This window comes from Hemiscyllium ocellatum, chromosome 37, assembly GCF_020745735.1.
Source record: "Hemiscyllium ocellatum isolate sHemOce1 chromosome 37, sHemOce1.pat.X.cur, whole genome shotgun sequence".
NCBI classification, from domain to species: Eukaryota; Metazoa; Chordata; class Chondrichthyes; order Orectolobiformes; family Hemiscylliidae; genus Hemiscyllium; species Hemiscyllium ocellatum.
In genome coordinates this window covers 23292116-23316352 of record NC_083437.1, presented here as the reverse complement: position 1 = coordinate 23316352, position 24237 = coordinate 23292116, and the positions used below count along the sequence as shown (strand labels likewise).

The 24237-nt window shown below is 40.7% G+C and overlaps 1 protein-coding gene across 1 annotated transcript in view; it reads right to left on the bottom strand.

The window, feature by feature from the left end:
* The window catches only part of ssu72 (SSU72 homolog, RNA polymerase II CTD phosphatase), a 94518-nt gene that overhangs the window by 54304 nt on the left and 15977 nt on the right, over nucleotides 1-24237 (bottom strand). The window contains exon 2 of the mRNA XM_060851904.1: nucleotides 23950-24093. Coding sequence (XP_060707887.1) covers nucleotides 23950-24093 — 144 coding nt within the window. The remainder of the gene's footprint in view (nucleotides 1-23949; nucleotides 24094-24237) is intronic.

Sequence of the window (24237 nt, the reverse complement as noted above, 5' to 3'; positions counted from 1 at the left end):
ACAAAGCAGCCCACCTAATGAGCACCCAATCACTGTCTTCACCATTCGTGCCGTTCACTATCCGTATACAATAGTATATCTTCTACAAAACACATTGCAGCGCATCACTGTACTGATCTCAAATAGTGGCGAGCTGTGATTTTTTTTCAAACAGAAGATATGCCGTGGGGTTTGCTTGTAGGAACACTGCTTTTCTGGATCTAAATTAAAGTCACCTATATTTGGCGTGCAGGGCAGAATTTCAAAATGGACAAATGACAGAAACTAAAAACTAGAATCTTCAAGGACATGACAGACATCAAGAGAACATATGATGGTGAATGGGTAGTCAAATAGGAGATAAAATGCAACAAAGAAATGCGAGGGTGATAAGATATAGGGAAGAACAATGAAAGACAACAGAAAATAAGGACATGATTCATCAGGGTTCACGAGCAGAGGGACTTAAGGCAATTGTTGAAGGTAGTTAATAAGACATACAGGATCCTGGACTTTAAAAATGGAGGCAAAGAGTACAAAAGCAAGGACATTATGGCAGATCTTGAACACACCGCTTTGGCCTCAATGGAGTTTACTTTAAAGGAGGGGGGGGGGGGGGGGGGGGGGAGGAGGGGGGGAAAAGGGAGTACGTGAGGCATTAGTGAGGGTGCAGAAATGATGAGAATGACACGTGACAATGGATTCCACCTACGTAGGCAGATAGGTGAAGTTAGGGATGAGAGAAATTTGACACATTCAAATTCACAGGAGTAGAGGGGGAAAAACTGCTCCTATTGTTGGAAGGCTTGAAAACCAGAAAAGAGGAACTTAAGGAAAATGGCAAAAGAATCAAAGACACATGAGGGCAAACAATTGTTAGAAAAGGTATAGTGGAGAAAGACTGAAATCATAGCTTGGAAGAGAAAACATTTGCAAAGCTACAATGAAAAGCAGAAGTTGCTCTAGCAGTGAGCTGGAATAGCCATCAGATGATAAATGGCCACCTCCTGTGCTGCAACCATTCTGCAATTGTACTTTATAACAAAGAGCAGATCTCAATGAATACTGGTTGAACTAATCCAACATGGCCAATAACTGCCTTAACAGTCAAGTCTTCATCAGCAAGAATGATTGAAGGGGTCACAGATAGTGCCATTAAGCAGCATTTATGCAGCAACATGCTCAGTTTGGATACCATCACTGCAGCCTTGGTGTAAACATGGGACAAAACAGCCAAATTCCTAATGCGAGGCGAGATAGCGACTCTTGACATCAAGACAGCATTTGATAGATCATGGCACCAAGTAGTAAAGCTGAAGTTAGAGAATAATTGAAAATACTGTTTTAGTCACAAATAGAACAAAGGGAGAGAATTGCGGAAGATCAATTCTCTCAGTCCCAGGACATCAATGTATGGAGTTCCACAGAATAGTGTACTAGGCCAAACATCTTCAGCAGCATCTCTCCAGGTGGTCAAAATTGGAGACGTTCAGTGTTGACTGCACAATGTTCAGCATCATTTGTGAATCTTCAAACACTCAAGCAACTTGTTCCCACACATGGTGAGACCTGTACAATTTCCAAGTATGGTCGATAAGTGGCAAGAAAGATTCATAACATTCAATAAGAGAATCCAACCAAGTCCCCCTTATATTCAGTTTCATTACCATCAGTAAATACCCCATTAACATCCAAAAATTAAACCAGCGATTTAAATACTGTTGCTACAAAACAGGTTAAAGGCTAGGCATCCCATGGCAACTAACTCCCCAAAGTCTGCCCACCACCTACAAGGCACATGGAAGGAATGTGATGGTATAGTCTGCACTTGACTGGATTAATGCAGCACTAACATTCAAGAAACATGACAATTCAGGACAAACAGCCTGTTTGATTGGCATACCATCCTGCATCTGATACGTTCACTCCACCATCAGTTGACAGTAAAGAAGTATGCATCATCTACATGGATGCATTGCAGCAAAACTGCTTTGACAGCACCTCCTGCACTTGCGAGCTCTAATCACTTAGGCAATTAAATTCTTCTCCAAGTCACCCACAATCCTAACTTGAAACTATACCTTGGTCCCTTCGCTAGAACTGGGTCCAAATCCTGGACCTTCTTTCCAACAGTACATTGACCTTCTTTCCAACAGTACATTAGTTGTACCGTCTGTCCATGGATTGCTCACCACTATTTTCAAGGGCAGATGCGACTAGGCAATAAATATCATGTTGGCCAGTGACATACACACCCGTTAGTATAAAATATGAACAAGGTATTACTAAACTGGAACTAATGGGAATTTAAAACACTCAATTCATTCTTTACCTTTGCAATAATCTACCTGTAGGTCTGATGTTAGGGGAATTCTAGACTAGAGGCAATTCGAGAGACAGACCATATAACTGAAAGACAAGTGGACAAATGATACATTATCTTTATGTCACTATTGTTATTGTCTGACCTAGTGCTTATATTCACACGAATACTACTTGACATCCAAATATCAACAAACATCCAACTGAAGACTAGTATTGATAGTGCCTTTGAATCAAAGCAGTAATGTGCTTCACGGGAATATTAAGCAATTTCTGACAAAGTATACATTACAGACAATGAACAGGAGCTAAGAGGTGGGTTTTATGGAGCACCTTTTGAAAAAGAGCAATTTAGTTTCGGGATTTCCTTTTCGCGATTTGGTCCTTGACAGCTGGAGGCACAGCTACCAATGGTGATTCAATTAAAATTAAGGATGCACATGATAATCGAAAGAGCACAAACACCTAAGAGTTGAGGATGATGGAGATTACAGATTTAATAAGAGATGAGTTATTTGAAAATAATGAGAAGTTTAAGTATTGCTGAAATATGTATGCCAGCAAAGGAGGAAGAATAGATGGATGCCACTTGGTACAAGCTAGAAAAGATGCTGCAGAATTTTGGATTACATCAAGTTTACGGTGGCAAGAATGTAGGCCAGCCATAAAGGCACTGTATTAATCAAGTCTAGGATGTAGCAAATGCTTTAATGAATATTTCAGCGAATTAGGTGAGAAAGAGAGGAGTCAGGCAATTTTACAGAATTGGAAGCAAGGAGTTTAAGAGTTCGGAGAAGGTCATCTAGCGATGATGATTTACTAAGCTGAACACTACTTGCAGGAAGCAAAAGCCAAGGGGACAAGTAGTACTCTGGATGAAGGACTCAAATGGCCACCAATACTGTTTCAGTAGCACCAGAGCTACAAAAGGTTGCTGCTGTTAGGCTGGATCTATAGCAGAGGATGACAATGTCAACATGGATTAATCCACAGTACACTATTGTAGTACCAGTTCTAAACGTATGTTTATGACATAGCTATGAGTGATCATCTCATACTCATGGAGATGAAGGCGCTTCACAGTGAAGACACATGCCATCACATTAAAAGGCACTATCATTCTGTTGAGATAGCTTAAAAGACATAGCTCAATTGAGCAAAAAAGGATAGGGCATTCTGAGTGACCAGCAACAAAACTGCTCCGACAAAGTTTTATGGTTTGGCTTGCCCCTCTCAATCAAAAAAGGTGGCTAATGCTGATTTAATTGGGGCATGTTACTCTACAGTCAACTATAATTCATGTACTAACTCGATGCATAGCACAAGACAGGCACAATAAACCGTGGCAGCTGGCTATCACTACGAAATCCCACTTCCAACATATCAAGCCAAAGCTTGGCAATCCTGTCATTTGGAGGCATGGAATTTAGTGAACAAACAAATACCTAAGTGAAGATGGTGGTTCTATTTGGATTTTTGGAATAGTAACAGTGGAATAGTGAACTCATCACTGAAGTAGCAATCCAGGAATTTGGGCTAATGCTCTCTGGTTTGAATCTTACCACAGCAGATGGTGAAGTTTCAATTCAATTAACAAATCAACAAATGAAACCACCAATTGTTGTAGAAGTCCATCCACTTCACTAATGTCCTCTATGAAAGCAAAGTCCTAACTAGGTCTGGATAGTGAGACTCCAAATTCATAGCATTATAAATGATTTATTTTTTTTTTAAGAATGTTCATTCATGGATTGTGGGCTTTACAGGACCTGCAAGCCAGTTAATTGTACCAATATAGTAGAACGTCAAATTTTTAAAAATAGGAATAAAACTGGACAGGCCACCCAGCATCAAACCAAGGCACCAGAAATGACTGTTGCAAACAGTACAACTCTTCAAAGTCCTCCTTTACCAACATTTGGAGGCTTGTGCCAATTTGAGAAGCTGTCCCATATACTATTCAAGCAAATTGACGTAATCTGACATTCTGGGGAAGGGTCACTTAACCCAAAATGTTAACTGCTTTCTTTCCACAGATGCTGCCAGACCTGCTGAGCTTTTCCAGTAATGGGGGGTTTTTGAACCTGACATTATCGTATGATTCTGTGAGAATGCCCAAATCCCAAACATCACTATCACTGTCTCGCTGACAGGACAGGACAGGACAGACCCAGAGGTGGCAGCTGCCCTGAAAGTCTTCACAATTGATTCTGGACCCCATGAAGTCACATGGCATCAAGTCAAACATGGGACAAGAACGCTTCCCGATTACCATCCCTCCCCAACCCCATAAAAATCCTCCATTTGAAGGATGCACTGCAATGCACAAAGAGCGACATGGAAGCACACTACAGATTACACTGACTAGAGTACTAAAGGATATAGCAAGGGTCTGCAGCAGCTGGTGGGGAGAAACAAGAGGGTTAAAAACATACTTCTCTCGTCCTTACCTATCTACCTATAGCAAATGCATCTATGACAGCATTAGTAGAAATTACCCACAGCACAGTCCTGGTGGAGACAAAGTCACACCAACTCCTTATCCAAGGAAAAACTTGCTGCCAATGGAAGGATTGCAAAGGTTTGCCAGACTGATTCCTGGGGTAGCAGGATGGATGGATTGATGGATGGATGAGGAGACAGTGGACCAGTTAGAGTCACAGATGTACAGCATGGAAACAGATCCTTTGGTCCAACTCGTCCATGTCAACCAGATATCCGAACCTAATCTAGTCCCACTTGCCAGCACCAGGCCCATATTCATATAAGCATCTAGATGTCTTTTAAAAGTTGCAATATTACCTGTAGTTCAAATGAATGAAGTGGATCCCATAGAAACCGCTAAGATTCTAACAGGATTAAAAAGGGTAGATGCAGGAAGAATGTTCTTGATGACTGGAGAGTTCAGAACCAGGGATCACAGTCTAAAAGATAACAGATAAACCCCTGAGGATAGAGGTAAGGAGGAATCTCTTCACCCAGAGTGGTGAACCTGTGAAATGGTGTCACAGTAAACCACTGAAGACTATCAAGATGTGGATATAACTCAGGACTAAAGGATACGGGAGAAAGCAGAAATCGGGCACTGAGTTGGAGGATCATCCATGATTTTAATGAATGGTGGAGGCGGCTTGAGCAGCCAAATGGCCTAAACCTATGTTGGAGATAACCTCCACTGCCTTGTGGGGAACTGCCATTGTACGGAAGGGATTAGATTTTGAACAGATCTAGCAACATGTGACTAGGCACCCTGGGGCATGTGGATCATCAGCAGAAGTACATTTAATTCTAGACCTGCAATCCTGACTATCAAGCCAGGGTATCAGCACTGGTTCAAAGCAGAGCTCAAGACAGATTGCCAGGAGCAAATGCAGACATACCTAAAATTGAGGCATCAACCTGGTGAACTGACAACACGGGAATACAGCATGTCAAACTGCACAGCAGTAAGTGATGAAGAGAGCTAAGCAATCCCACAACCAACAAATCAGATATCAGCTGATGTAGAATGCCTCACATTCTACATAGTTATGGAGAAGGAGAGGATTAGGCAAAATGGGAGGATATTTAATTGGGGAAGAGGAAACTATGATGCGATTAGACATGAGTAAGGAAGCATGGATTGGGAGCAATTGTTCCATGGCAAAGGCACTATAGACATGTGGAGACTATTTAAGGAACAGTTGTTGCAAGTGATGCATAAATATGTCCCTCTGAGACAGGCAAGAAATGGTAAGATAAAGGAACCTTGGATGACGAGAGCGGTGAAGCTTCTCGTCAAAAGGAAACTTACATAATGTGGAGGGAGCTAGGGTCAAGCTCAGCTCCAGAGGATTACAGTCAAGCGAGGAAGGAGCTCAAAAATGGTCTGAGGAGAGCCAGGAGGGGGCATGACAAAGGCTTGGTAGAACGGATTAGGAAAAGAACATTTGACACTCATGTGAGGAATAAGGGAATGGTCAAAGAAAGAGTAGGGCCGATTAGGGATAGCATAGGGAATTTGTGTGCGGAGTCTAAGGTGGTAGGGGAAGCCCTAAATGAGTTTTTTGCTTCTGTCTTTACAAAAGAAATTAACTTTGTAGTGAATGAAACCTTTGAAGAGCAGGTGTGCATGCTGGAATGGATAGAGATAGAGGAAGCTGATGTGCTGAAAATTTTGTCAAACATTAAGATTGACAAGTCGCTAGGCCCGGACCAGATTTGTCCTCGGCTGCTTTGGGAAACAAGAAATACAATTGCTTCGCCACTTGCGAAGATCTTTGCATCCTCACGCTCCACTGGAGTCGTACCTGAGGACTGGAGAGGTGCAAATGTAATTCCTCTCTTCAAGGAAATAGGGAAATCCCTGGCAATTACAGACCAGTAAGTCTCACGTCTGTCATCTGCAAGATGTTAGAAAGGATTCTGAGGGATAGGATTTATGACCATCTGGAAGAGCATGGCTTGATTAAATGCAGTCAACACGGCTTTGTGAGAGGGGCAGGTCATGCCTCACAAACCTTATCGAGTTCTTTGAGGATGTGACTAGAAAAGTTGATGAGGGTCGAGCTGTGGATGTGATGTATATGGACTTCTGCAAGGCATTTGATAAGGTTCCCCATGATAGGCTCATTCAGAAGGTCAGAAGGAATGGGGTACAGGGGAACTTGGCTGTCTGGATACAGAATTGGCTGACCAACAGAAGACAGCGAGTGGTAGTAGAAGGAAAATATTTTGCCTGGAAGTCTGTGGTGAGTGGTGTTCCACAGGGCTCTGTCCTTGGGCTTCAACTGTTTGTAATTTTTATTAATGACTTGGTTGAGGGGATTAAAGGATGGGTCAGCAAGTTTGCAGACGACACAAAGGTTGGGGGTGTCGTTGACAGTATAGAGGGCTGTTGTAGGCTGCAACGGGACATTGACAGGATGCAGAGACGGGCTGAGAGGTGGCAGATGGAGTTCAACCTGGATAAATGCGAGGTGATGCATTTTGGAAGGTCGAATTTGAAAGCTGAGTACAGGATTAAGGATAGGATTCTTGGCAGTGTGGAGGAACAGAGGGATCTTGGTGTGCAGGTACATAGATCCCTTAAAATGGCCACCCAAGTGGACAGGGTTGTTAAGAAAGCATATGGCGTTTTGGCTTTCATTAACAGGGGATTGAGTTTAAGAGTCGTGAGATCTTGTTGCAGCTCTAAAAAACTTTGGTTAGACTGCACTTGGAATACTGCGTCCAGTTCTGGTTGCCCTATTATAAGAAAGATGTGGATGCTTTGGAGAGGGTTCAGAGGTGGTTTACCAGGATGCTGCCTAGACTGGAGGGCTTATCTTATGAAGAGAGGTTGACTGAGCTCGGACTTTTTTCATTGGAGAAAAGGAGGAGGGGGGACCTAATTGAGGTATACAAGATAATGAGGCGCATAGATAGAGTCGATAGCCAAAGAATATTTCCCAGGGCAGAAATGACTAACATAGTTTTAAGCTGGTTGGAAGAAAGTATAGAGAGGATGTCAGAGGCGGGTTCTCTACACAGAAGGTTTAGAGAGCATGGAATGCGTTGCCAGCAGCAGTTGTGTAAGCAAGGTCATTGGGGACATTTAAGAGGCGACTGGACATGCCTATGGTCACAGAAATTTGAGGGTGCATGCATGAGGATCAGTGGTCAGCACAACATCATGGGCTGAATGGCCTGTTCTGTGCTGACTGCTCTATGTTCTAACTATGCAGTCCTGCCATATCCAGTCATGAATGGTTCTGGACAATTAAACTTACTAAAGGCAGCCCCACAAATATCCTCAAATGTGGTGGTGGTGTTGGGGGGCACAGCACACCAGTGACCAAAGACAAAACTGAAGCTGTTGCAACTTTCTTCAACCAGAGGTGCCAGTTGGATCATCTGTCTAGCCACTTCCTTCAGCCAATTTGATTCACTCCATGCAATAATGAGAAAGTTGCGAAGGCACCAATGACATTGATAAAGGCTATGGGACCCTGACAGACAACTTATGCTCCAGAACTAATTGCACCCTTAACTAAGCTGCCCCAGATATCACAGGCATGGACAATTATTCATATATGTTGTGTCTACAGTAAGTAGGACAAATGTAACTCCAATCAGTTACCACCCCATCAGTCCATACACAATTTAAGTGATGGAAGGTGTCACAGTGCTGGAAAGCAACACTTGCTCAACATTAACACATTCAATGAAGCCTCAGTTTGGGTCCTGCATGGCCCACTTCGCCCCTGACCTCATTAGAGTCACAATCCAAACATGGACAAAATAGCTGATGGACAGAGGGGGAAGGGAGGTTGACATCATATGACCGACTGAAGCATCAAAGAGTCCTAGTAAAACTTGGCTCAGTGGAATGAAAGGGGAAACTCTTTACTGCCTGGGTTATACCTTACACAAAGGAAGGTGGTTCTAGTTGTTGAGACAGTCAGCCAGCCAGCCAGAGGACATATTGCAGGAGCTCTTCAGGAAATATACTAGGCTCAATATCTTCAGCTGCTTCACTGATCTTCCATGATCATATGATCAGAGGTAAGAGTGATGATCACATATAATCTAGGAATAAGATTTGGCCACTCAGCTCAAGCCAGTTGTTATTCAATAAAACATTTCTCATGACACAAAATGGCAACTACCATTTAATTTTCTTAAATATTACTTTTTTTTTAAAACTACTTTCTAACTTTTTAAAAAAAAAATCCAGACTTGTCCACAACTGGAAACATTCTTTCCTCATTCACTTTATGACCGTTCAGGATCTCGTAAAAACTTTAATCAATTCACCCCTTGCTCTTCTAAACTCCAATGAACTCAAGTCCAGTCTACCCAGCCTATCCTTATATGATAACCCATTCACTCCAGGCAACCTCAAATCTCTTCTGGCCCAGTTTTGACATATCTACATCCTCTCAAATAATGAGATCTTAAAAGTGCACACAGAATGGGAGATATGGTATCACCATACCCTGGAGAGAAGCTTTTCTTCATTATCGTATGAATAACTGAACAGAAAAAGGATGACATTCCATTAACCTTAATTATTTCTGTCCCTGCATACCAATTCTGCAGTCTTTCTCCATTTAATACACAAGCTTTTTAAAATATTTTCATGCTAACGTGAACACCTTGATATTTTGCATTATACTGAAACAGCCAGATTTTTAACCATTCGTTCGAGCTGCACAATGTTTGGCACCACTTGTAACTCCTCAGAAAATGAAGCCGCCCTTGACCAAATGCAGCAAAACCCAGACTATAGTCAGGCTTGGGTTGACACATGACAAATAACATTCATGCCACACAACTGCCAAACAATGACTATCTCTAAAGAATGAGAATCCAAACATCCTTTGACATTCAATGGCATATCACTGAATGCCCCACTATCAGTATCCTGGGGACACTACTGACCAGAAGCTGAACTGAATCAGCTACATAGTGTGGCTACAACAGCAGGTCAAAGGCTGGAGATTCTGTGGCAAGTAACTCACCTGATTGCTCAAAGCTGATCCGCAGTCAACATGGCACACATCAGGCGGTGTAATGGAATATTCCCCATTTGCTTGGATGAGTGCACCTTCAACAACCTTCAAGCTTGACACCATCTAAGACAAAACAGCCCACTTGATCAGCACCTTATCTAACATCTTCGACATTCACTCCAGCCACCATTGGTCCGAGCAGCAGTGTGTGCATCATTTAGTGTTCCAAGGCTCCTTAGACAGCCTTCCAAATCCACAGTCTCTAGTACCCTGAAGGACAAGAGCAGCACATGCATGGGAACACCACCACCTGCAAATTCCCCTCCAAGTCATTCACCATCCTGACTTGGAAATATATTATCCCTCACTGAGTATCAAAGTCCTGGAATTCTCTCGCTGTAGGTAGATATTGTGGGTCTACCTACAACACATGGACTGCAGTGATTCAAGACAACAGCTCACCATTGTCATTTCAAGGGCAACTAGGGATGGGCAATAAATGCTGACCAGTTAGATACATCCTGTCCCACAACAGAATTTTTTTTTTAAAAAGTGACAAAGATGACGTGCACAAATCTTCAGTTGGTCTGTTCAATCCTTTTCCGTCTCCTCTGTAAAGTCACTGCTGTCAGTCACTTGGCTACAGCAGCCTTGATTCACCACATAACATTAAGTAACAGCAGTCACTAAACAGAGTAAAAGTTGCAGAAGTAGTACTGAAAGATGGTCTTGGTTCAATTTATTCTCATACAGCTGCAATGCCTGCAATCAGCATCAGTGAACATGGAGAATTGTCTTGGTGAGTCCTATCCAAAACACAAACAGGACCAACAACATTTAACACAGTTCAGGTTCTGTCTGGACATGGGTGCCAACGTTCACTCCAAACAGGAGTGAAAGAGCAGAATTTCAGAAGCGACAAATTAACATTGTGGAATGTTGTCTTGGTGTCAAAGTGCAGAATACAGTAGAACAGAAATTAAATGGAAATCTATGGAAAAAAACTGACAGTTGTCCCTAGTACAAAGGAAGATGGCTGTGGTTATTGCAATGTCAATCATTTTAGCTCCAGAAGATAACAGCATCTCAGACTGAACTCCTTTCAATTGCTTACAGTGAACTGTGCCCCACGTTAAAGGAAGGCTTTTTCCTAATAGCTTGAACTAGCTTCACAATTTCTCCATTCGCCATCAACTTACTGTGATTGGAGCATATTCGATCCAAAAGGTTACACTGCAAGTAACACCTTCCAAACCACTAAACTATTACCCAGAAGGAGGAAAACAAATGCACTGGACTACCAAATTTCGCTTCAGTTGAGGTATCCAGACTTCAGACAGATTGACCTTTTATTATCAGTGTTGGAACAGGCCTTCTTTGCCAGTCAAATCCACAACCTGAACATAAAGGTCCACAAATGCTGCTGGAATTGTTGCATTTTCAGAAAATTGTAAACTAAATGACAATTATTGCTGGACAAAAATCAGCCAACATCTTTCAGACATTTTAAGCTTAACATAGAGAATGTAACAAACGCACACCTGGTGTGATGTGAGAACTGAATTCCCGTGCACCTACCCAATTTCAAGGGGTGGAAGCCAAGCTGCACCAAATTCTTTCATTTACCCAGTATGAGAGTCGGACCATATTCCCCAGCAGGAGGATAAATATTTTGGAAGAGGTTTCTCAATTACAGTTCAGGTACTTAGATGGACAAGTACCATCTAAGTCACCAGTCGGTGACTGTACTCTTTAAAGTTTTGAAAAATAAGAGGCAATCTCATGGAAACTTATAAAATTCTTACAGATCAATAGAATAGATGCCTCCCATGGTTACGGAGTCTAGAAATAGGGGGCACTGTTTAAAAATAAGGAAGATATCACTTAGGTCAGAGATGAAACAGCTTTCATTTTACTCTGGATGGTTATGAACCTTTGGAATTCTGGACCCAGGTTGGGCAATCTTTAACAGCATATTTTACATCTGATTGGTACCTATACTTAAGTTACTGGTAACTGAGTGATCTGCCTAACATTATTATTTATTTTGGTTAAGGGCTATGTCTATACTATGTGAAGGAGAAACATCCAAAATAAACCAAACTGGTAAGGGATCTAACTATTGTACTCTCAAATGCAGTTAAGTCCAAATACTGGAGACATGACCACAAACATCTCGGCTGAGGGAATGCTGTATTAGTGGAGATTTTATAATCCCATATGTGCATCACTTTCCTGATAAAAAAATTTAAATTATCCTTGGAATAGGTTTGGAGGCAAGATTATATTAGAGGCAATCATTTTCAGCACTCTCCCATTCTGGAACTGAACTATTGGTTCATGATTTGCACCCTGGGCAAAATAAAATCCCTTTGTTCAAGGTGTTCCCACTAGCATAGGTAGGAGGCAAACATTAACATTCCAGTTATAGATTGCAGGATCCCTGTGTTCATTGAGCAGCAGCAGCAGCATATCTCTACACACCGCTCCTTAAGGGCATTGTGGACTGACCTACAGCATACTGACTGCAGCAGTTCATGACAGCTGCTCACCACCACCTTAAGGGTATCTAAGGATGGGTGAATGCTGGCCAGCCAGCAACCTAGACATTCCACAAGAGAATAAAAGAGTGCTTGAGACGTTACTGGTTCCAGAACCATATTATGGCAGTAGTTAGGATTATCTGTAGAGTCTATTTGGGGAGTAGCTAAATAACAGACAGTATTTACTGGCAGAATCTAAAGCCAAGAAAATTCACGTACAGTTTTCCCAAGTTAAGTCAGAAACGACATGAAGCCGCAAATGTAACAATAATAAATATTCCAAAAATCCTTCATTTGTATTTTTGAATATACACAGCTAGTTAATTTCAGGCATTTTCCACAACTCCTAAAATGTTGCAAAAACAAATGAGGGATAACATCAATGGACAAAACTATAAATTTAGAATTTTTTTTGTCCTTTTAAAAAAGGGGGTTGCAATAAAATGAAGAGGTGGGGCAGAAAGACAAAGACAGAAATAGCAAACTGAGAAACAGCCAGCTACAACAGCATTGGATCCATTAAAAATACTGTGCATTACTGGTTTGAGAATGCTCATTTAGTCCAAAGTAAATTCCTTCATCTGATAATTTTCCTGACTGGTAAGACCCAAACTTGAGTTCAACCAATTTTTTAAAAAAGCAAATCTAAACCCCATATTTTCAAAAAGACACATAGGAAGCTCAGGTGAGAGGTTATCAATGAGAAATAAGAATTCAGAGTGTGCAGGAAGTATTTACAGCAAGCACCAGAACTCTAACTCTTCAGCTATTTTACAGGGGAAAATATTAACTAACCTACTGGTGTCCTTCAGTACATGCAAAGTACATGAAGAACAGAACACCAAATGAAGGGTAGAAGAAAAAAGCAAATGGCCATAAGTTTTTCAACTAAAAAGCTTTTACTGGTGAGGTTGGAAGATAAAATTTGCCGCCACAATGAATAACTGATGAGAACAGGAGACACTCAAGTGGAATATAAAAGGAAAATAATATGCTGACACATTCAGATGAACAGAACAGGATGTGAAGCATAAAGGCCAGATGAACTCATCAGGCCAAATGGGCTGCCTATGCTAAACAACCGACACATGTAATTAAGAAAGAAGCTTGACTCAATTTCATACACCTTTAGTCAGGCATTTGGAAGTCCAGTGCAATGTGCCATCATTCATAGATTAGAGAAAAACCAACTGGTTCATGGCAGATTCTTAAATCCATCTACTCGAGAAATTACAAATCCTCAGAAGCAATAAGTGGTACAGGTGAAAGGTTTGTATAAATTCAGCTAAACAAATTAAGTATTCTGATCATACTACATTTTTAAAATTCAAGAATGGTTTTCACTGACATATGAATGATTTGAGTTTCATCACAACTAAAATTCAATCAAGGCAATGTCAGAGTAAAGCAAGCTTAAATTAACCAAAGAGTAGCTTCGCCATGATTCAAGGTAACAGAGCCAGACAAGTAAGGGAGGTTCTGGCAAAGCAATTGAAGTTTCAGTAAAGTGAGCCATGACAACTTAGAATCCATGGGCTAGAGCAGCAGAGGTCTCATGGCTATCCCGTTGAAAGGGGCTTGTGTAACTGTCAAATGAGAACAATGCAGCTTATCAATCATCCTACCAATCCTCTACTCTTCACATGAGGTGAAATAGACTTAATACTTACCCCTGGTATTCACAAATGAAGCATAGCTACCTGGCAAGGAAATAAAGAACGCTGATCCCTGCAGAAATGCACCAGAGCAAGTCAGTGACTTCCTTATAGGCAAATGCTCTAGATGATTGTCTGAATGGTATATTACTTCAAGACAAATTCTGCAAAAATCAGTGTCTTATTAATCAAATGGAATCTTAAACTTAAGGTTGGTAAACGAAGGTAGGCTTGGAAATCACATTGGATTAATATAACGTTTTTGATTATAGTCAGTTCTACTTGCTACAATTTTAAAGATAAATAGAAAGTGTCAACACTGGGCTAAGACTCAAGTGCACTTCTAATGATTATGGAACTACCTGGAGATAAATTTCCAGCAATGTCAAGGAGGGACCACTTTTATAGCAGCGTTTTAATGCAGTATTTTGAGTGAGCAAATCCTTGTTAAAATAAACTGCATTGAAAATAATATACTTGCCTTTTACAGAAAAGGCATATTAGCCTGAACTTTCATGCCAAAATTAACTGGAGTCAGTAGAAAACCTCAATAAAATGGAGTTGATAGGCAACTATTTTCATTACTTGAACGTAGGCATGGTGGTAGGGCATAAAAATATGATACAAAGATATATGCCAGTATAAAGGTCTTGATTCAATGGCAAACTCGCCTACATGGGGCACATTAACAGAGGATGCTATTAAGGCATCAAAGCCCATGTCACACCTATTTGTATCCCACACAGTAAAGGAGGGACATTTGTTGGGAAATATTAAGATTGCTCAGGTGTTTGGATGCACTACCAGGGCAATTAAACTAAGTTAGGCCTCAAACAGTATCTAGTTTGAGAGAGGGCAAGTGCACAAAAGAGGAAAAGAGAGAGAGAGAGAGAGAGAGAGAGAGAGAGAGAGAGAGAGAGAAGACTCAACACATACTCAACGTTACACACCCAACGTAGATGATGACAGAACACAGTAATTTATACAAACCAGTGTCAATTTGGTCACCTAGCCTACTTTTGATTGCCTTAAGCCAGAGAATTATCTCCCATGTTGATCTGCTTCCTAAACTGGATTATGGCTTAATGCAAATACAATTTTACTGGGTGTGAGCAATGCCAGCATTTGTTACTCATCCCCAACCACCCTCAAGGGAAGCTAGTTGTCGTCTTAAACCACTACAACGTAATGGTTGCACTGATTCAATGCTTATAAATGAAGCAAGTTTCAGGATTTCGATTGAGCAACAGTGAAGGAACAGTAACGTAGCCACAAGCCAGGGTGGCATGTGGCTTGGAAGCAAATTTGCAGGGGTGTTGCCCACGCATCTGCTCACCTTGTCCTTCTACATGCTCAATGTCATGTTTCATAAGTCGTAATGAAGGGGAGTTCATGCAGTGCAAACCGCAAATGGTACACACACTGCTGCCTCTAAGTGGCGGTGGAGAGTGTGAATGCTTACGGTCATGAACAGAATACAGATTAAGCAGGCTGCTTTACCCTGGATGGTGTTGAGCATCATGTGCTGTTGGAGGTGCAAGTGGAGAGTACCCAATACACTTATTTCTGACATGGATAGGCTTTAGGGAGGCAGGTGAGGTAGTCATAGCAAAACTCCGAGGCTCTGACCTGCTCTCACTGCCTCAGGATGCATTCAATCGATCCCAACCCCATCCATGGGCAGTGACAGTTGGATATTCAGCAATGGTGATGCCATTGAATATCAAGGGAAAGTAACAAGATTCTCTCTTGTTGAAGACCATCATCACTGCCAAACATCTATGGTGCAAATGTTATCTCGGCCTTATTGCATTTGAACAAGGACTGCTCTCAGCATCTGATAAGTCTCAAAAAAAAAAGTACTGAATATTGCATAATCAGCAAACATCCCTATATCTGACCATATGCCAATGAAAGATTTACTGAAGAAGCAACTGGGGACAGGTGGGCTTAGGGCATAAACACATCTGTTGGAAGACAAGGGATGCTGTAAAATTATGCTCATGATTGTGCACAGGCTAAACTGATTTTTTTACAAGATTAGAGTGGTGCTGGAAAAGCACAGCAGGTCATGCAGCATCCGAGGAGCAGGAAAATCGACGTTGAGTAAAAACCCTTTGGAATTTGCCTATCCAATGCTTCATATGGAAAGAAAAATATTGGAGCAAGATTATAATCTTTTTCAAAAAAAAAGTTGCTAGAAAAGCTCAGCAGATCTGAGAAAGGGTCACTAGACCCAAAATGTTAACTAATTTCTCATCACAGATGCTGCCAGACCCATTGAGCATTTCTAGCAACCCCTGTTTTGTTTCTGATTTACAGCATCTGCAGTTCTTTCAGTTTCATATAATCTTTTAGCAGAGAGTTATACAGCTGGTTTTCAATGCAGTGACGCGAAGAATGTGTTCAATTCCCACAGGTGGTTGAGGTTACCATGAAGAACTCTCCTTTTCAGCCTCTCCCCTCATAAGGCATGGTGACTGTCAGGTTATACCACCACCAACTGTCTCTAATGAGTGCGCATAGCCCTAATATCCGGTGAGACTACAGCAACTTTATACAATTGAGTTACATCATCTAACAAGCATACAATCAGTACTCAAGGGACCATATTGGAGGTGTTTAAATGGTTGAAGTGATCGAGTACACATGAACTTGTCTTCTATAACTCCCAATTTAACTTTGACTGCACTTCAGTTACCCAGAGAATTTTCAACTTTCAATTACAACTAGACCATAAACAGAATACCTATGTAAGGATGAAGTGAAAGGAAGTTCCAAGCCATCATTTAATCTGGGGCTCACAACAGAGGCTACAAGCTTTATTCTGAAATTCTGTAGTAATCTGCGCTGCTACAGTATTCCTCAAGCAAAAGATATCCTGACAGAACCCAGGAGTTAAATCAGAAGCTTGATACTTTGCCCAAAGTATCCATTCGTGCGCTTCAGAATATTATTCCAATTCAATTGGCAGAAGGGCCTGTACTGTGCTGTAATGTTCTATGTTAAGAACCTGCCTCAACTAATGTGCACAATTAAAAGTGCTGGGGTCCACCTGCTCCTCTCGTAAAGGTACCATTCCAACTTACTGCAACTGTGCATGTAATGACCCAATTTCCAAATCAGCTCATTTCACACCAACTGTCCTGGATACAGCAGAGGCTAGGGAGGCTACCAGTATTCAATTTCAAAAATAGATCTGGAACAAGAATAATCTAAGGAGTGCAAGGATGCAGCACTATTTCCTGCATACTGCACTCCTAATATTTAGTGCAGTAGGTGATGTTGGGTACTCAGAAAAGCCAAAACAATATAATAAACATTTAAAAACTGCACAAAGATGGGAATCGTGCATTTGGGAGTACGAAGTACATAAATTGGATGAAAAAAATTGCAGCAGTAGACTCAACTTCATAGGAATAAAATTAATCCACACGAACAAGGTATTAAACTTAACTCTTCAGTTGTTACATCAGCTACACACTTGTGCATTCTGCTCCAAGTCACTCTTCTATCCCAGAAAGGAACACTCTGCTTTCTATATTACCAATTTCTAATTTTTATAAAAGCTAATTATCATTTTTTCTTCATATTTTGACTGTGGCCTCAAATTAGCAATATTTATGACTTTAGGAGTGACTAAAATGAAACTTACATACTTTAACATCCAAAGTGGAAAAGGTGTTGAAGTCAATTATAAAAGACATAGTAACAGAACAAGATTATTTACATGAGTTTACATAAGGGAAATCATGCTAAACTAAGCTTCCTTTTAAAAAAGGAAGTAACTAGAAGAGGGAATTGAGGGAGAACCAATGGATGTGGGTGCTTGGATTTCAGGAAGGTTTTCGATAAGGTCCCACAGAAGAGTTTAGAGTAAAATTAAACAGGATTGCAGGTAATAATGACATGGATTGAGAATCAGGAGAGAGACTGGAAACAGAATGGAAATAACTGGGTCATTTTCTGTGTAGCATGCAGTGACTAATGACGGATTGCAGGGATCAGTTTTCAGATCACAACTATTCAATCTACATAATTGACGTGAATGACTGAACCAACTAATATTTCTATGTTTGCTGTTGACAAAACGAGGTACAGTTGAGAAAGACATGAAAGCTACAAGGCAATCTAAACAAGTTGAGTGACTGTGGGTAAACACGCCAGATGCAGCACAACACAGCTCATTGTGGAGTTAGACACTTCACTGTGAAAAGTAGCATTATTTAAAGAGTGATATATTGTGCACTGCCGATGCAGAAAGGGATCTGGTTGTCCTTGCACACCAGTCAATGGAAGTCAACAGCTGCAAAAATTCAGAAGACAAAGGATATGTTGGCCTTCCTTGCAAGAGCAAGGGTTTTCGGAAGTAGGGATGTCTTATTGCAATTATACAAGACCTTGGTAAGACTGATGGAGATGCAAATGCAGTTTTGGTCTCCCCACACAAGAGTAAATATTCTTAAAAGCTGTTCATAAATTTTAGGAGCAGGTGCGACCTGAACACAGCCCTTCTGGCTCAAATGTGCCACCCACTGTGCCACAACTGCCCATGCCATACAGAGTGTGCAGTGAAGTTTCATTAGGCTAGGGCTGCAGGATGGTCATAGGAAGACAGATTGAATGCTGGCTAAGTCAAGCCAGAGTTTAAGAGTAAGAAAGAACCTGACTGAAAGTGTATAAAATTCTAACAGGGCTAGGAAGAATAAATGCAGGGAGGCACCTTCACCTGGTTTTGGGGTGGGGGGGCTAATCATTTCAGACTGGGAGGAGGAAGCAGTTCTTCCCTCAGAGGGTGGTCAAACCTGTGGAATTCGCTCCCACAGAAGTCAGTCATTGAGTACATGGATGAAAGAGATTGATGTCTTTATCTAAAAATTTATCAAACGCATGGAAGAAAATAGTACATAACATTGAGAGGGAGGATCATCCATGAACATATGCATATTCAACAGACCGAATGGTCTATTAACTGAAATCCTCCATGCAGACTGTATTCAGGGAACCAAATGGTATACTATACCTACCAAAGTGGCATCAAGATCACCAAGACTTGTAAAATCATGAACCTTCACAGCAACAATTGAATGTAATTTGAACTCAGTCCAGAAATTCTTCAATTTTACTACATTATTTGGTTTTGGCAGAAACAAGTACCCAAGCTTTGCATCTTCCTGGGCTACGTGCACAAGATTTAAGGTCCAACTATTGATATTGACAGCTTTTAAGTATTTTAAGCCCAATTTAAGCTTAATCCTCCAGCAACTGCAACAAGAACAACCAGCTGCAAGCCACTGGGACAAAAAAAAGAATGAACCCAATGCCAAGAGAATGGAATTGGGTCAGACTGCCAGGACTGGAGAGTCTCCAGAGCTTCGCAGCCTTTAATTTGGTCAATAGCCCACTGCTCATGCTGCAATAACAGTGTGCTGTGTTCTCAACAAATTACTATTTCCATAGCTAAAGAAAAAGAAAATTTGACTGTCTTTACTAGATGGAGCAGTTGTCCTCTTCTCCCATAACAATGCAATCTACGGTTACTGTACAAAACTTAGGCCAACCATGTTCAGATTTTGACTCTTACATTTGCATCAAAACAAACCATCTAAGACAAATTAAAAGGAAAATCTAGAGGACTGGCAAGCCAAACAACTCCAAGTGAGCAGTTAAAAACTAAATACCGAAATTTTAAATACCCAATTAAATGTATTAGTTAATTCTATCCTTTAGTGAAAACTAAAAAGGTACAGAATTATAAAGGTAAACACTCCTGATTCTACAGTGGTTAAAGCATAGATGTATTAGCAATGATTTACAGCTTACATGTGCATTCTATGCGCCGTTTACGTTATTCTTGTGAGTAGCTTCAGTCACTGCCAGCACTATTTAAAATGTGCACCAAATTCCACAACAGAAGTTCAAATATATTTATGCATGGGTAAATAAAATCAAAGGACCACATTCGACTTAACTAAAGAATATCTGGAGAGCTCAGACCTACAACATGTGGGAAATCCTTAATGACTTTGGCCTCCAGCTGGAGTAACTCAAGCTCTGGGTTTGGAGCTCGATCAGCAGCTGAGGCACTATGACGCACTCAAGAGAAGATCACCGATTGCATACCTCAGAACAAGAGCACCCAGTTGTTTAAGCAAGAGTAGATAGAGGAAATAGGTGACTACTATACAGAAGGGGACCAGGCAGTTGGAGAGGGAATCCTCCAAATGCACCTTGCTTCCACACTTTATCAGCCTGAGGGAGTAGAAAGTTTGGAAGAGCAACAGCAGTACGAGAGGGGAGTAGACAGGTGCTTCTGCAGCCATGAAAAAATGACTCCAGTATGTTGCCTCCTAGGTGCCAGGATATCACAAAACAGCTAAAATAGATTAACAGTTAGAAGTCAAGGTCCACATTATTGATATTAACAAGGAAAAGAGAGAGAAATTAGGTAATACAAGCAGGCTTCAGGGAACTTGATCAGAAATTGAATGCAGAACTCTAAACACCAATCGCCAGTTTACTCTTGATGCCATACAGTAGTAAAATTATAGAAGGATGCAGATGAATCCATGGCTCGATAGATGGTACTGGAAGGATGGCTTCTGTGGATCTGTACAAGTTGGTCCAGAACAGGACTAACAGCCTTGCAGGAAATACTGTTGGAATGGTTTTAGTTCAAAGGGGAAAGAAGCAGCGATGGAATTAGAAGCTAAAACGAGAGCAACTGAGTTTGGAAAGCAGAGGAAACACGGGCTAGGTAAGAAGGAAACAAATTTAGCGAGACTAAGTGGAATATACAGTGGAAGAGGAAAATGCAGATACACATCAGGGTGGAGGACTTTGAAAGGGGAGGCATAGTGGGTTTCGAAGCCTCAAGAGGATAAGTCCACAAGTTTGGACAGATGGAGCCTAGGCCATTGAGGGAAGAAATATCAGGGGCCGTAGTAATTTTTTATTAAGATTAGATTACTTAGTGTGGAAACAGGCCCTTCGGCCCAACAAGTCCACACCGACTCACCGAAGCGCAATCCACCCAGACCCATTCCGCTACATTTACCCCTTCACCTAACACTACGGTCAATTTAGCATGGCCAATTCACCTAACCTGCAAAATTTTGGACTGTGGGAGGAAACCGGAGCATCCGGAGGAAACCCACGCAGACGTGAAATTATTTTCAAATCCCTTCTGGATACAGGTGAGATACCAGGCTTCTGTTAACAGTGCTCTATTATTAACAAAGGAATTTGGATTAGACCAAGAAATTACAGACCAGTCAGTCCAACCTCAGTGGTGGGGAAGTTATTAGATAGAATTCTTAGGGACAGAATACATCTGCACTTGGAGAGACACTGATTAATTAGAAATAGTCAGCATGAATTTGTCAAGCAAAGGTCATATTTAACAAATTGACTCTTAGTGCTTTAAAATAAAACAATGTGACTGATGTATTTGATGTGGTCTGTGTGGATCTTTGAAAGGGTTTTGAGGCTGTAAGTCAATATAGTAGTGGAGTGCTGGTGTCCGGCTGTCTCTTTCCAGTGGAATGTCACAGTTTGGTGCTGTGGTCATTGCTGTTTGTTGCATACATTAACGATTTGGACTTAAATGTAGGGAATATGATCAAAATGTCATGGTGGCATAAAAATTGTAGGGCAGCAAATAGCAAGTAGGATAGCTGTAACCTGCAGGCTATCAACAGTGTTTGGGTCAACTAGACCTAGTAGTCACAAGTGGAATCCAACCCAGAAAAATGCGGTGATGCACTTGGGTGGATTACTCTAAATGGTAGGATCCTGGAAAATACGGAGGATTAAATGGATCTTGATTTGTATACCCAAGGATCTTGAAAAGGTGACATACCAGGTAGGTAAGGTGGGTAAGGCAGCACGTGGGAAACCTGCTTTTATGAGCATGGCACAAAATACAAGAGCAAGGAAGTTATGCTGAAGCTGTATAAAGCTCTGGTGAGACCACAAATGGAGTAATGTTTTCATTTCTTGTGACATTATAGGAGGGTTGTGGATACTCTGGAGATGGTGCAGAGAGAAAATATCATACCTTGCCCCAGCTGAAAGGCCTGAGCTTTAAGCGAAGACTGGATAGGTTGAGGTTATTTTCCTCGAAATAGCAAAAGCCAAGAGGGCACCTGTTACATTTGTAGAAGGTCATAAGGGTATAAATAGACGGAAATAAGAAGGCACTTCTTCCATTAGTAGAGCAATCAATAATCAAGGGGCAAAGATTTAAAAGATCCTCAGGAGAGTTGAGAATTTTCTGCTCCCACTAAGGTTGCTGGGAGTCTGCAATTCTGTCTGTAAGGGTCATTGAGGCAGAAACTCTCAACATTCAAGCAGCATTTAGAGAGTCACTTGTTTGGAAGCTAGAAAATGGGATTAATAGGGTTGACCACAGACAATAAACCAAATGACCTCTTTTTGTGGCAAATTTCTAAGTCTATACTGAATATAGTTGCTAGCAAGCATCAGTTAGCCACAATTTAATTAAGCTTAACTTTAATCAATCATTCTCTTTAGTTCCTAGGATGTTACCTTAAAGGCTAAATTAGTGTACTAATTGAATTTTCACAAACATTTGCACTGCAGTCATGTCAATTCTTAGAAACTGAGCTGCCAGTTGACAAAACAGATTTTGAACCTACTTTTCATTACTAGAGAATTTAACTACTGTCATGACCTGTTAGGAAACTGGAGAAATTATTCTCCAGTCTCCAAACAGGTTATGATAGTAGTTAAATGCAAAATGAATGCAGAATATCTCGATTAGGAAAAATAAGGACAACTACATACGCAAAAGATTAATTTGGTACGAATCTAGTTATACAACTTAAAATAAGCCAAAACAGCTGATAACAGGAGGAAAACTACAGGAGCACGAAAAAACTATCCAATTTTTACAAGAGTTAAATTACTTTTCAGCAATCAGTTTGAAGATGAGCAAGTGATCATTATCACTGATTTAATTATTTCCCATATAGTGTATTTGCTTCAGCCTGTGCACAAAATGTTTAAAAGTCACAGACAAATTGCAGTATCAATTAACGTGCTCACAATTTAGTTTAATGCTGCAATTTTTTTCAAATAATTTTACTCGTGTTCACCTTTCAACTACAGTGAATGTCACTAGTCTTTCACCCTGTGCACTGTAATCTTCAGTTAAATTATCCAATGGATTGTAAATTTGGCATATATTACTGCAGATTACATATTTGGCTTTCTCCATGATGTCATACTAGTTTGAATTCATTCAACATGGATCAGACCACATTCCATGTATCACATTTTGGCAATCAAGATTACTGGAATTCAGAACGAAGATGTATACTCAAATCAGAGCTGAAGACATTAATCCCACTGCACTAATTTCATAATTCAGTGCAGTAGTAGCTTTTGTTTATACTTGTTTGAGATTGTTCTAGTCAACAGTTGAGTCATGATTGTCTGCTCCCCATTAAAAAAAGTTCCAAGCATATTAATACAGAGAGATTATTCAGCTTTAAATTGGCTCTTATTTTTCTGCTACTCCTCAGTGAAGAATGAGGTGCCCAGTACCAAAGTTTCTATTTCTGTCAAATGAAAAATAAAGGTTATTACAGGATCTGAAATACCTAAATACGGAGAACCTAAAGCTGAGTGAAGAAAATTTGTTGGGACATGGAGCGACGAAATCAATGGGGCCCTGCATTAACTACACAAGTTATGTGCAACCCTGTAACAGGAGTTATTTCACCTGCGCCAAGCTGTGCTTAGTGTAACACTTTGATTAAATGCATTACCCAACTAAAGCAGACTGACAAAACACCAGAAGGCGCAAGAGACCTGACTCATCCTCAGCACTGTATTTTCTTACCCTTTGAAATTTACAGAACTGCAGAGTAGGTGCGCCACTACAATAAAAATACAAACACAGACACCTTGGAACCAGTGACCTAAAAACAAAGTGTGCCTCATGGATACAGTTCTTTGTCTTTCCTAATGAGATCACTGTACATCTGATCATATGTAGTTTTGAAATCGTATATATTTGGCTTGTCCGGAGCTGGTCCTGGTAGCTTCACGTGTGTTCCTGTGCCAAACGAACGGACATTGAAGCCTTTTTTGCTGCAAGAGGGAAGAGAAATAAACAAACTTAGAATTCACAAAATCTCAAATAATTTCAATACCATGAAATATTAAGTAACTTCTAAAGAATATAAATTGTATGAACATCTTAGAACCTGGAACATTTGAGAAACTAAGTCTGGC